This window comes from Melanerpes formicivorus, unplaced genomic scaffold (assembly GCF_026170545.1).
Source record: "Melanerpes formicivorus ecotype bairdi unplaced genomic scaffold, bMelFor1.0.p_v2 SCAF_51, whole genome shotgun sequence".
NCBI lineage: Eukaryota > Metazoa > Chordata > Aves > Piciformes > Picidae > Melanerpes > Melanerpes formicivorus.
In genome coordinates this window covers 2,157,486-2,171,828 of record NW_027142403.1, presented here as the reverse complement: position 1 = coordinate 2,171,828, position 14,343 = coordinate 2,157,486, and the positions used below count along the sequence as shown (strand labels likewise).

Sequence of the window (14,343 nt, the reverse complement as noted above, 5' to 3'; positions counted from 1 at the left end):
GCGATTGGGGGAGGTCCGGGAAGCGGGGAGGTCCGCGGCTCCGCGTCCCGTGCCCTGCACCCTGCACACGCGGGGAGAAGCGCTTGGGGCGCCGACCATGAAGATGAATCTGTGCGGAGTGGGCTGCGGGCGGCTGGGCACGCTGGTGGGCCTGGGCAGGAACGGGGCTGCCACGCTGGCGCTGCCAGGTTGCCTGCTGTACACGCGGACCGGCTCGGCGCCACACCTCACCCACGACACCCTGCAGGTGGTGGACGGCGTCCCCGCTGTGGCCCAGCTCACCTTGCCCACCGTGTGAGTACGCGCTGCTGGGGACGGGCTGTCTGCGGGGCGCGGCGAGCTCCCGCAGCGCTGCTGGGCTGGCCGGCATGCTCACTTCCCCCAGTGCAAAGCAACGTGTCAGAGCTGGTTGCTCTTTTGTTTCTTCTGACTTAGTAGGAAGCAGGTAAAGGTAAGGGGCCTAGAGGGCTGCATATTTTTTGAGCATATTTTGGTCCAAAACTGCTTAGGAACTTTATAGAATCATAGAATTGTTAGGGTTGGAAGGGACCTCAAGGATCATCCAGTTCCAACCCCCTTGCCGTGGGCAGGGACACCGCACACTAGATCAGATTGCTCAGAGCCACACCCAGCTTGGCCTTAAAAGCCTCCAGGGATAGGGCATCCACCCTGGACAACCTGTGCCAGTGTCTCACCACCCTCATGGTGAAGAACTTCTTCCTAACATCCCATCTGAATCTACCCATTTCTATTTTTGTTGCATTCCCCCTAGTCCTAGCATTACCTGACACCCTAAAACCCCCCTCCCCAGCTTTCTTGTAGGCTCCCTTAAGATACTGGAAGGCCACAATAAGGTCTTCTCTGAGCCTTCTCTTCTCCAGACTGAACAGCCCCAGCTCTTTCAGTCTTTCCTCATAGGAGAGGTGCTCCAGCCCTCTGATCATCCTCGTGGCCTTTCTCTGGACACCTTTCAGCACCTCCAGATCCTTCCTGTAATAGGGGCTCCAGAACTGGATGTAGTGCTCCAGGTGGGGTCTCACCAGAGTGGAGTAGAGGAGGAGAATCACCTGCCTTGACCTGCAGGCTATGCTTCTCTTGATGCAGCCCAGGATCTGATTGGCTTTCTGGGCTGCAAGTGCACACTGGTGGCTCGTGTTGAGCTTCTCATCCACCAGCACCCCCAAGTCCTTGAAGCACTTGAAGCCATGGTTTAGTTAGTCATGAGGTGTTAGGTAATAGGTTGGACTTGATGATCTCTGAGATCTTTTCCAACCTTATTGGTTCTATGATTCTATGGTTCCTTTTCTTCAGGGCTGCTCTCAATCCAGGTACTGCCCAGTCTATATCGGTGCTTGGGATTGCCCTGACCCAGAGACACAACTGTGCATTTGGTCTTGTTGAACATCATGAGGTTGGCTTGTGCCCACCTCTCCAGCCTGTCAAGGTCCTTCTGCATGGCATCCCTTCCCCTCAGCATGTCTGCTGCACCACACAGCTTGGTATCATCAGCAAACTTGCTGAGGGTGCACTCAATGCCACTGTCCGTGTCACCGACAAAGATGTTAAACTTCCCAGTGGAATAACCAGCTTTAGAGGCAGTCAGCTATCAAAACCAGTGAGCTAAGTGACAACTGAAAGGAAGGAGATTGTTGGAAACTTTCCCCTTGGCTTGTGTAGTTGTTGAGTATCATTCATGTTAGTAATGCTGCCTAGAGAGTCATAGCGTGACTTCATGTTCTCTAGCAAGACCGTGGTTACTGATCAGTCATGGTAAAACCTCTGCCTTTTTGCCATGGAACTGTGAGTGCCCTGGTTTGCAAGCTGTTTTTCTTGAGCTCTGTAGCTCTGGCCTTTAGGTCTGTCTGTCCTTGCTTCCCTGCCTAATAGCTGGATGGCAAGTATTGGTGCCTAAAAGCAATCCAAATTCAGACAGTGCAGAAGTATGGAACTAGAAGCTTTAGTTACAAGACCAGTGGTCTTTCTTGACAGATATTTGCTTAGTTAATGTGGTTTTGTATCTGTATGCAGGGCAGAACTTCATGAGGTACTGGAAGAATATAAAGAAGGAGCTGCAAAATTCATAGGTAAAGTGTGTGTGTGTGTTTTCTTGCATGCATAGAGAGACATGCAGGCCTTGCAGAAGTCCAGATAGATCGCATCCATCCACATTTGCTAATGCAGGTCTCAGAACTGAGGTATTTTTAGGAATGTTTTGTATGTGTCTGTTGCATGTACATTATGAGTGCATGAATTCATGTGAATTATTGTTACTGCAGAAAATACTCAAGCATTTTTACCCTGTATGTTTTAGAAACAATTTTAGATGTGTGTCTCATTACAGGAGCAAAGTTACAGCCTTGATTTCCAAAGCCCTGAGATAAATAGCTTTGATTTCCAAAGGTAGTTTGCACTTCACTTTCAGTAAACTTGAACTGATTTAGTCCTCCAAGGAAAAAGATGAACATTTCTTTGTCTGTAACTCCTTGGAGTCTTGACCAATTTCAGTGACTGTCTGTAAAGAGAGAACTGTATGGTTGTTGAGGTACACTCTTTAGCTTTCTGACATTTGAAACTTCCAATCTGGCATCCAATCTACTCATTTTTGTAGCTGATCTGTTCTCTCCCTGTATGTTGTCCTTCCTTAAGCTCTAGGCTTGAGGTTGTTGCTCAGTCTAGATTGTGTCAAATGTCAGATGTCTTCAGTGCATCAGTGGAGTGGTAAGGTGAGTTAGCTTAGGAGTACTAATAAACAAGAAACAAATCTCAAAGGAACTCTGCAGGCTGCTGAGCCAAGGGGTGTTTGATGGTTTGTCCTCATGCTGTGCTTTCCTCCCTGCAGCTAGTGATTCTGGGGGGAGAAATCTGCCTTCTTTGGCACTGGGAATTCAGATGACCAATGTGTTCTTTGTCACAGTGGCTGTACTTGTGTGGGGGAGAGTGCCAGGTTCCCTTTGGAAATCTACAAACCACAACTTTGCCTTAGCTTTATTTTGATTGATGAAACTCTGCTCTGTGTTTGTGACCCTGTTCCCAGGTATGCCAGACACCGTGCTCTACTGTTCCCTTCTTGACCCAGCTGCATCCTGTCCATCTGGCTACAACACTAACAAGGTAGAGTAACTTGTAAAGACTTGAAGGGTCTACTTCAAGCTCCCAAAAGAAAGCTGTCAGTCCTCCTGTGAGGGTGTGCTTAGACAGCCATGAAATACTTTTCTAATGCTTTATGGAAAAATAAACCTATGCACAAAGAGGAGTGTTATTTTACATGCCCATACCTTTAATCAAGTAAAGTTGCACCTTTTCTTACTTAGCAGTGTGTTCCCTGGACAGGTAAGTGGCTGTTCAGATAGAGAGGAGAGCTCTGGACTCCTATGGTGTTGTAGTTAATATGGTAGTAAAAGAAAGCACATATGTTTAGGTTATATGCTGTACAAGCTTACAGTGAGGCCACTGATAAGTGATGAATTTGAGCCCCTATATATATGTTTGCAGTCTCCTACAGGCCTGTGAAGGGGAAGAGCTTAGTATTTCTGCAGGAAGGTGGCTCAGTAGTCCAGGAGTGCAGTGTTGCAGATGTTTGTCTGTTCCATCCCATATACCCTACATTCCACATGCTACCTGCTGTTTGCCACAGATTTGGCCTGTAGGGGTTACTCCAGGCATCTGTTCAGATGTGGTCAGGCCCAAAGCCTTCTTTTGGCATGGTCACATTTGGTGGCAGGTCACTAAATGACAGGATCATTAGTGCCATGCAGCTATCAGCATATATTCTTTGCTGTTGGGAGTCAGGCAGGGTCCTGTCACTCAACAGGAAAGCAATTATCCTGAAGTTTGCCTCACCATTGTGCAGCATTGTTCTGGAGCCCCTATTACAAGAGGGATATGGACATGCTGAAGCATGTCCAGAGAAGGGCCACGAGGATGATCAGAGGGCTGGAGCTGCTCTGCTGTGAGGACAGACTGAAGGAGTTGGGGCTGTTCAGTCTGCAGAAGAGAAGGCTCTGAGGTGACCTAATTGTGGCCTTCCAGTATCTGAAGGGGGCTACAAGAAGGCTGGGGAGGGACTGCTCAGGATCTCAGGTAGTGATAGGACTAGGGGGAATGGAATGAAGCTGGAAGTGGGGAGATTCAGACTTGACATGAGGAGGAAGTTCTTCACCATGAGAGTGGTGAAACCCTTGAATGGGTTGTCCAGGGAGGTGGTTGAGGCTCCATCCCTGGAGGTGTTTAAGCCCAGGCTGGATGAGGCTCTGGGCAGCCTGATCTAGTGTGGGGTGTCCCTGCCCATGGCAGGGGGGTTGGAACTAGATGATCCTTGTGGTCCCTTCCAACCCTGACTGATACTATGATTCTATGAAATTGGCAGATGAGGCCAAAAGTAATTGAGAGAAGTGGATGGACAGACAACAGACATGTGGTGTGTCTGCTCAATCCCTTTTTGGAGACCAGACTGAAAAAAATCGTTCTGCTTGTGGTTTTTTGCATCAGCTGATCACATTTAATTTGTGAATTAGTATGCATGAGAACAGCACTGCTTAATCTGTCTGTCTGGCATGGGTTAGGAGAATGTGTTTAAACCCTCAAGCCTTAAAAAGTGCCCAGGCTAGAAGCTGTTTCTGAAAGCTGAAAACTGTTTCTCATTTAAAATGGAGCTGCAGATTAAAAGAACTAACTTCAAAAGGGCTGAAGCCCAATACTGAACTTCCTTTCATACTCCTTTAAAATTTTGGAGCATCAGTGTCACAAGTTTACTTTGCTACTTTGCTCTGGTGAGACCTTACTTGGAGTACTGCATCCAGGTCTGGAAATCCCAATTGAGTCATTTATCTCCTTTCACTCGTTGTGCCACGTGCAGCTGGTTATCTCAGCCATGCTCCTGAAGAACTTACCCTTGAAGTATCATTCTAGTGTCTGTTTCACCAGACCAGTTCCTTCCCTCATTTGACCCTTAAGATCTGTTAACCTTAGCACATAATGTTCCTCCTTGACAGACAGTCTCCCTGTGGGGAACCTCAGGGCGCATGGAGCTGACACCTTCCAAGTTCATGGACATACAGCGGGCCATCCAGCCAGACTGGTTCCAGTGCATCTCTGATGGAGACACCATTTCTGGGGAAGTTAATAGAAAAAGGGCTAAGAAGTCTGTGGATAGGTCTCTTTCCTTCCTGGATGTATGCCTTCAGCTGCTGGAAAAATCACCGGTAAGATTCCCAAAACACTGGGGCAGTGACACTGCAGCCATGGTTTGCTCTGTGCTGCATTCTGGGCCTGTCCCAGGATGTGATCTAGTAGGAAATTGTGTCATGCATGCATAGCAGAGAATGCCCAGGTGACAGTCCTGGATGAAGTATAAGCAGTAGCACAGAGGGGTTTCCTTCTCCTCATAATTTGCCTTCTGTGCTACTCTCTCTACTGGTTGAAGAGAGCTGCCTCGTTTAACTTCCTTTTTGTTCTGCTTTCGGACTGGTTGAAGAGAGCTGCCTCATTTAACTTCCTTTTTGTTCTGCTTTCGTACTGGTTGAAGAGAGCTGCCTCGTTTAACTTCCTTTTTGTTCTGCTTTCGCACTGCAGTGCATTTCTTTCACTTACCTTCATGCTACATGCATGGGCAAAGTAGGAGCTTCTCATTCAGATTGAGAAAACCCACCTTGCTCTGAGGTCCCCTTCATTCCAGGTGAGGGAGGACTTGCTAGAACTTGCCTGAGTTCTTATTATTTCTTTCAGCAACCTGGAAATTTCCCTTCCTTTTGGTGAAAGGGAACATACTGTCTGAGTTTGTACTACAAAGGCAAATGGGTGACAATATCTGATACTGATGTCCCCTGAAAGGCAACTCATGGTGCAATGGGGTGTTGACAGACAGGAAAATGGCACCTGCTTTGTCTTCTGCACTGGAATCTCTAGTGCTGAGTGGCCAGCCCTGAAAAGCTGGGTACAGCAATGATCTGTGCTTACTGCCTTCTGTAGGGAGGTGGGAATAATGTCACCAAAATTCTGAGTTAGTGTCACAGTAATGAGCAGAATCTTGTTTCTCCTAAATCTCATTTTTACCTTACTGTTTGTCTTAACAGTGTTGTGTGGGGAATAGTCTTATGTGGGTAGAAACACTGGCTCTGGCAACTTCCTGGGAGGGCAGTGTTTAAGTAGCAGGCACCTGGGGTCTGGGCTGGTGGATGCCTTACACTGAGGTGCATGCTCTAACACTTGTAGCTTTCTCCTGGGCCAGGAACTGCAAGGAAGTGTAATGTTTGGGGCAATTGAAGGTGGAGATATCTTGGAAGAGAGGCTCAGATCAGCCAGGGAGACTGCCAAGCGACCTGTGGGTGGCTTTCTGCTAGATGGCTTCCAGGGATCTGCCATGGCCAAGGAGACCAAGTTGAAACTGATAGCTTCTGTCACAGCAGAGCTGCCCGAGGATAAACCAAGGTAAGTTGTGTGGGCAGCATCCCAAGAAGTCAATCTGTCCTGTTATGAGGAGCATCTACAGGCTGCTGTGCAGTATTACTGTAGGAAATAATCCCTATATTGCACAATTCTCTGTGAGTGCCAAGCTACATAAATTCTGCCACTGCCAGGCTGAAGTCTTAACCTTTGTTTCAGTTTTTAGCTTCAACTGGCACCAAGCTGTGCTCATGCTGTGGGTGTGAGTATTCCCCACATTTGGAAGCTATTTATTTGTTTTTTCTTAGGAAAAAAATACAGGTAGGATATGTCTGTGCTACTTTCATTTGACCTCTGAGGCCATGGTTTACCTGAAGCTCAGATTGTGCAAAAACATTAGCATCAACCTATTTTACAGAGACCTCTTCTTGGGGGAAAAAAAACTGTCATGTTTCCAGTTCTCTCTGGTCTGAACTGGAGAAGAGCAAAGAGGGGTGCTGATAGAACCAACCAGTGCTTACACAAGCTTGTGGCAACAGTCTTGGTTAGGCTTCATGATCTGAGAGCTCCCTTACAACAGTAGTAAAGCCTTCCAGCCAATGTGTGCTAGTATTTGCCAATGGTTCAGAAGTGCAGGGGTTTCTTAGCGTTGGGTTAAGCCTGCTGCTTTTTGTGGGGGTTGCTCTAACAAGAGCAGCAGTGGTATGGGTGCTTCATTCATCATCTCCTGAAGAGGGTGACTTGGGCCCCTCTGTTGTTCTGTAGCTGTGCTGCCCTCTGTTAGCTGAGCATTGCTCTGACCTGATAGTGTTCAAAAGGAAGTTACATGAAAAAGCATGTGTCTGGTGTTGCAGCTCCTTCATGCATGGGGTTTGAATTTTCCTGACAATTAGAAGGCTTGCTGTGTTGTTGCCATCCTGTCTGGTTGAGCTACTTAAAAGATCTCCTGGGAGCATTAGAGTCCAATCCGTTCAGCTAACCTTAGTGGCTACCAGTGCTTCTGCCTCATCGATCAAATGGTTCGCTTGTCTGGTTAAGACAAGTGTTTCTGACCTCTTTGTAGGAAGAAAGCTGGTTAGCCCTGGGGGGCTCTTGTAAGTACCTCAAGTGAATTTCATATAATCCTGCTTTCCTGGATCACCCTTGTCATTCTTGCTGGAGAAGTTGTTTTGCAGCTGTCTTCTACTGCAATATGAAAGTCTCTAGAAGACAAACACTTTCTGTGCTCCACTCAAGAAGGCCTGCTATGAAATGAATCTTTAGAGTTCTTTTATGAACCTAAAGATGCAGAAGCCTCCTGATAAAATGTATTTTCCTTTTCAGTAGCATCAGAACCCTTACTAGAACAAATGTTTGTCCTTACCCCAGGAAAGATAAGTTTTAGCAAGGGCTTTGACCATAGATGCAGAGCTACTGTTTTCACTACTGACTATCATTTTCTCTCTGCCATGACAGCCTGGCACTCATGCTGTAAACTTCTCCCATCCTTATTCTGTCCTCATCAGTTTAATTGGAGTACTTAGAAAAGTGACTAAAAATGTCACCTTGTGCCTTCATTTATCAGCCCCTGTGTATTTCCCTAATTATCTGTTCAGATCATTGCCCTACATTAGCTTCTACTGCTGTCAGCCCAGTAGGCACCTGCAGGAGAGCAGGCGCTGCTCCATTCTTTTCTGCTTCACCCCACCCTCAGGGAAGCTGCCAACTAAATTTGGCTGGCAGCAGGATCTTTATTACCATTGATGGCAATCCAGCTGGGCTCTTCCTAGCTCTTAATGCCATGTCCCAGGAGATGTTACAGCCCAGGTTTTTTGGTAAATCATTTGAGCAGGTAAAGAGGAAGGAAGAATAAAGTAGGGAACTTTTCTTTCTCCCGTGATGGTTTTCATTAGTGCTTCAAGTGCTATTTGATGTGTCTCTCACCTAAAGGACTTCTCTGGCCAGCCATCTCCTGCTGTCTCTGCTGCTCTTGATCAACTCTCTTTAGCCTGCCTTCTAACTATTTCCCAAGTTAAGGAGTCCATGTGTCTGGAAGCTGATAGTTCCTGAGGGCGTTTTGCATGACTAAGGAAGGTTTGTGACATAGATGTTAGGAGAATTTTGAATCTGAGTGTATTTGTGTATGTGTAAAAGAAACCCAATGGACAGATGAGGGATTGTTGCTGTCTTCCAAATGGCAGATAAAGAAAAGCCTGCCATGTGCTGGATAGGTTAGAGGTGGGGAAGTGGAAGCACACAAGACTCTGAGCAGTGGCTTGTACCCACTTTTCTTCTGGTTAGTGGCTGCAGGGCTAAGCTACACGTGCTGCACGTGTGTCTTTTCCTTCAGGTACCTGCTTGCTTTTCACAGAATCAATAAGGTTGGAAAAGACCTCAAAGATCATCAAGTCCAACCTGTCACCCAACACCTCATGACTACTAAACCATGGCTTCAAGTGCCACATCCGTTCCCTTTTTGAACACCTCCAGGGATGGTGACTCCACCACCTCCCTGGGCAGCACATTCCAATGGCTAACAACTCTCTCTGGGAAGAACTTTCTCCTCACCTACAGCCTAAACTTCCCCTGGCACACTGTGTCCTCTTGTTCTGGTGCTGGTTGCCTGGGAGAAGAGACCAACCCCCACCTGTCTACAACCTCCCTTCAGGTAGTTGTAGACAGCAATAAGGTCTCCCCTGAGCCTCCTCTTCTCCAGGCTAAACAACCCCAGCTCCCTCAGCCTCTCTTCATAGGGCTTGTGTTCGAGGCCTCTCCCCAGCCTCGTTGCCCTTCTCTGAATGTTCTAGATCTGTTGTCTTGTGTGTCTTTTACAGAATCATCCATGGCATAGGCAAACCAGATGAGGTGCTTGAGTGCATTGAAAGGGGAGTGGACATTTTTGAGAGCTTCTTTCCCTTCCAAGTGACAGAGCGAGGCTGTGCCTTGGTTTTCAGTTACGACTGCCACTCAGATCCCGAAGCAGCAGGTAGGCCTCTTTGAGGGTCATTGCAGTTTTTACTGTACCAACTAGCATTGTGGCAAGCCTAATTCATGCTTTGGAGGAATACATGAGGGTTTTGTTCCTGAAGTGCAGTAACCACTAGAAAAACAGATTCCACTGTCAAGTGTTGCCTTTGAAGGTGGCGTACTTCAGTGTGTAACCCATTGAGACAGAGCTGGGGACTCAGCCTAGGGTCTGAATGTCTGACTAGCCAAAACATTGATTTCTTAAACATTTAATGAAAAGAGAAATACTGGCAAATTTTCTGTTACCATTTGCAGTGAAGGCTGGACTGACTAAGTGGAGATCTAAGCCACTTGATCTGCAGAATTAACTGAATAGGCATCTGCTTTAATAACACATTTTTGAAGTCCCTTCTTTCTAGCTGACAAAAGTGAGGGATCCTGTTTCTTTGGGACAGCTTTTCTTTCTCTCCTTGCATTCATCAGTGCATATCAAAACAAACAGGAGATGTTCATAACTCATTACCTCATTGCACTGCAAGATGGGAGCATCTGTATCACCCTCTAAAGCATATACCAAATGTGTTTCAAACAGCTCTTTTGTTTGGGCCTTTTAAATGTTTTTAATGCAGAAAAATGCTTTCCCTGTTTTTTTCCTCCTGAATAGAACCTAGTGGCTTTTCATGCCTGGATAATTAATTCAAAACCAGCTAAACAAAACATGTTATTTCTTTGTTTGCTGCTGGGTGTTTTTAAACCCTTCTCTTTGTTGTCCTTAACCTCGTGTCACCTGATTTGTAAATCATAAGATTCCGAGTAAGAGCCATTTCTTTGTTCTGTGTCTGCTCAGCACTCAGTGGGCATGGATTGTGCAAACAATAATATTGATGTTTCCAGATGCATCTCTTGCTTAAGGACAAGCCTACAAAATTATAGGGTGATAATATTTTTTTGGTTATTATCATTTTTAAGACAGACTGCTGTAAAGGCAGGTGTGAAATCTAAATCTCCTGCCTTAAAGCTGCCAGCCTCTCTTGATTCCCCTTGTTTGAAAACCAAACCAAAGAAACACCACCACCAAACCACCAAAAGGCAAGCAGCTAAATCTCTGAAGCTGATGGCAGAATGGGAAGCAGAATGATTGAAATGCAGATGAGTTGCCTGTCTGCTCTAACAAAAATCTCAACAAAACCAAATTTGTTCAGGTGATTGCATTCTGTTCAGCATCCAGTTCAGACTGGAGATATTTTTGACAGTAAGAATTCAGCTCAGTAGAGCAGCAAAAAGTTACACTGTTGGTTCAGCTCTAGCTCTTCATTAGGTTTAGTGGATTAGTTTTGACTTGTCTCTTGCTGTTTTCATGATTTGAAATGGTATTTTACTTAGCTCAACAATGGCAATTAAAGAAATACAATTGCTTGGGGTAGGAAAGATGTAAAAAGTTGTGGCAGGGGTTTTCATCTGGCAAGAAATCATCTAGCAGAAATACCTTCTGTAAGACATACCTTATCTTACAGGCATATCTGTAAGACATACCTTATCTTACAGGCATATCTGTAAGACATACCTTATCTTACAGGTATATCTGTAAGACATACCTTATCTTACAGGTATACCTCAGATACATACAGATCTTATACCTTAGCAGAAATACCTTCCTTTGCCCTTGCTGCCTGTTCATAAAAGGCTGTTGTCTTTCTATTGAAAACAGTATTAAACCAAAATGGGGGCCAGGACGTGGAGAAGAATGGTGCTGAAGACCAGGATGAAATGTCCAAAGCTGACCCAGAAATGACACCATTTGAGATATCTCTGAAGGACAAAAGGTATGTGAGTTGGTGAGGAGGGTACCTGCAGCTGTATCACTAAATGAGGTATTTGTCTGTATTTGATTGCCTATGGTCAGTAGCTGGATAGGAGGTTATAAAACATGAAGGTGTTGAAGTAGTTCTGAGAATTGAACAGGGAGTGTTGGACATTCTAGCTTGTTACCAGGCAACAGTGTATGGCTGAGAGCATTGTCTTTTGCCTGACCTAAAGCCAGGGCTTTCCTCATCACTTATCCAACAGATCTACTGTGGTCATAACTGTTTTCCAGCTGAAAGACAGTAGGTTCACAGAAGTTGTCTGGGGATCATTTTGGTCTTGTGCAGCAGCGTTTCTGGCAGAGAAGGCACAGATAAGTCTCCTCTCTACTGTTAGCTGTGATGTAGTCACAAGCTGTCCTCTGACTTAGATGTGTGGCCTTTTGGCTCTATAGTGAGTTTTGGCATGATATTTGAAGTCCTTTGTGTCAGAGATGCTGGCCTTAGATGACAACACAGAGCAACAGGATTCAGGCCCTCAGGAGTTAAAGGCTCGGGTCCTGGCAAAAGGCCATGTAGTAACTGGTTTTAAACAAGAGAAGGGTAGATTTAGGTTAGACATAAGGAGGAGAGTGGGGAAATACTGGAACAGCTTGCCCAGAGATGTGGTTGAAGCCCCATCCCTGGAGATATTCAAAGTCAAACTTGATGGGGCTGTGACCAACCTGATCTAGTTGGAGATGTCTCTGCTCACTGCTGGGGTGTTGGAAAAGATGAGCTTTGAGAGTCCTTTACAGCCTTCTGTATTCTGTGATACCCTTTATTGCTTTATTGCCTTTGATGTTATTCCACATTGCTTCCTCCTTAGATACCAAGATGATTTTGGTCCTTTGCTGGAAGGATGCACCTGTTACTGTTGTCAGAGGCACACTCGTGCCTATGTCCATCACCTCGTCGTGACCAATGAGCTGTTGGCTGGTGTCCTGCTTATGATGCACAACTTCCAGCACTACTTCAGTTTCTTCAATGCCATACAGGATGCCTTAAGAGACAATAAACTGGATCAGCTGAAAAAGCTTGTCTTCAGGCAGGCACTTCAAGGACCAGCAAATGCAAAGCCAGGCCAGTGAGCTCAAAGAGCAGAGAGGAGGCTGCAGGATACGTCCTTACCAGTGGGACTGTATAAGGTGGACTCTCAGCAGGGTCACCTGGACTTGTTAATAGCAAAATGCCTGCCTTCCTGGAGGGAATTAAAGGAGACACATGACAAGGATCTCACTTCCTCAAGGGGAAGGAAAACCTTATTCAAATGGTTAATCAGCTTGTTGCATTCTTGGGGTGTGGAAGAGCTTGAACAGCTCACAAGACCAATATGGATAGCTTTGGTTTTAGTTACTCCTCATTGGGTTTTGATGTGGAAGGACAGAATGATTGAACCTGTGGTTTAAGAGGAAGCAGGACATACACCTAAAATTAATCCAGCTGCCTGGAGATTTAGCAGCTGCTTGGGACTCTCATTCCATATCCAATGAAGGTTACAGGTAATTATTTTTCTAGGAAATTCTAGTGGTGTGGTTGTCTAATCATGCAGCTCCCGTGTTGTGGGCATTGCCATCATCTGTGTCCCTGAAAAGAACTGGTTGGAAGTGCTGCTGTGCTCAGTGGCACAAAGGACTGTATGTGTAATTCTTCCTCAGGCTGCCTGCAGTGTGGAATATCCTCTGGGACAGGAGGACAAGTCCTTCATGTGGCCTTGAAAACCCCTGCCTCAGGAATCTTAGTCTGCAACATCAGAGGCAGAAAGAAGAGAAAGTGTTTCATCCATGTCCTGCTACAGAGGGTTTTTATGACTCTGTGTAACACCTGTATGGACTGAGATTTTACTCCTTCATTAGCATGTGGATGATAATGAATGGTCCAGCTGTCCTAGCACTGGTCAAGTAACAGGCTGCATAAATGTCAGTGCAAGATGGAGCTGTGGAAGAAATGCATCACAGGAAAAAGTGTGCAGAAAATGTTCTTGTGGCTCTTTGTTTTAAAATACAACTTACTTATGTCTCATTCCTCTTAACTCTGTTGGGGTTTTTAGTGTTTTGGGGGTTTTGTATATTTTAATGCCTCTTACCTGTGGAATCCTGACTTTATGCCTGTTGTGTTGCAAAGCAACAGTAAAAAAGGTTGTACTCTTCGTTATACTGGCTTCTCAATGTGTGACAGAGGTGGTGCCCCGGAGAGCTTGAGTGCAGTGTTCAAGAAGATATTTATAGATGGTGACAAGATCTGCCTTCAGCCTTCTCAAGACTAAACAGTCCCAGGTCTTTCAGTCTTTCTTCATAGGAGAGATATTCAAGTCCCACAGTCATCCTTGGGGCTCTCCACTGGACTCTCTCTAGCAGATTTCTGCCCCTCTTGAATCAGGCAGCCCAAAGCTGGACACAGTACTCCAGGTGTGGTCTCACTAGGGCATAATAGAAAGGGAAAAGAACCTCCCTAGACCTCCTGGGCACACTCTTCTTGATGCACTCCAGGATGCCATTGGATGTCTTGGCCACAAGGTCACATTGCTGTCCTGTGGATAGCTTGCTGTTCATTAGGACTCCAAGTTCTTTCTGCATGGAGCTACTTTCTGGCAGGATGATCCATAGTCTGTACTAGTGCCTGGTGTTATTCCTCCCCACTTGCAGACTCTGCACTTGATGAGGTTCACCTTCACTCAGCTCTCCACTCTGTCCAGGTGTCACTGGACAGCAAAACAGCCTTCCACTATGTCAGCCACCACTCCCAGTTTAGTATCATCACCAAACTTGCTGAGGGTATGCTCAATCCCCTTACCCAGGTCATTGAATGAAGATGCTGCTTCTCTGCTCAGCTTTTGTATGCATATGCACATGTGTTCCAGAACTGCACAAAGTGAACAGTTTCCTGCTGGGCAAAATTTCACCCCAGCTGCATCTGCTTATTGTCTAACAAACAGTCATAAATTGCAGTAACCCTAACCCAGCCTTAATGTGTTGCACTTACACAACTTTGCAATTTGTCTCTCAGTTCTTCTAGGTCACATTGTAAAAGTTAAGCAACAGTTTCCAATTTCTTTCAAAAAACAGAATTCTTGTCCTAATATAGGAAGGAAAACTACATGAAGGAAACAAAACTTTTCAGGGAGAAGAGAAAATGGGACCAAATAAGCAGTAAACAGCATCAACCTTTTGCAACT

The 14,343-nt window shown here is 45.7% G+C and overlaps 1 protein-coding gene across 2 annotated transcripts; it reads left to right on the top strand.

Annotated features, from left to right (window-relative positions):
- Positions 1-24: 24 nt before the first annotated feature.
- On the top strand, positions 25-13,347 carry QTRT2 (queuine tRNA-ribosyltransferase accessory subunit 2). 2 transcript variants are annotated; one of them, XM_068160592.1, is made up of 8 exons: positions 25-294; positions 2,029-2,084; positions 3,035-3,111; positions 4,992-5,201; positions 6,227-6,426; positions 9,195-9,346; positions 11,036-11,150; positions 11,998-13,347. In XM_068160592.1, the coding sequence occupies exons 1-8, from the start codon at positions 98-100 to the stop codon at positions 12,257-12,259; spliced, it is 1,269 nt and encodes a 422-aa protein (XP_068016693.1). In that variant the 5' UTR covers positions 25-97; the 3' UTR covers positions 12,260-13,347. The 2 variants fall into 2 exon arrangements, with proteins under 2 accessions (XP_068016693.1, XP_068016694.1); XM_068160593.1 differs by lacking the exon at positions 25-294 and adding an exon at positions 332-451 and having other exon boundaries at positions 11,998-13,346.
- The last annotated feature ends 996 nt before the right edge of the window (positions 13,348-14,343 follow it).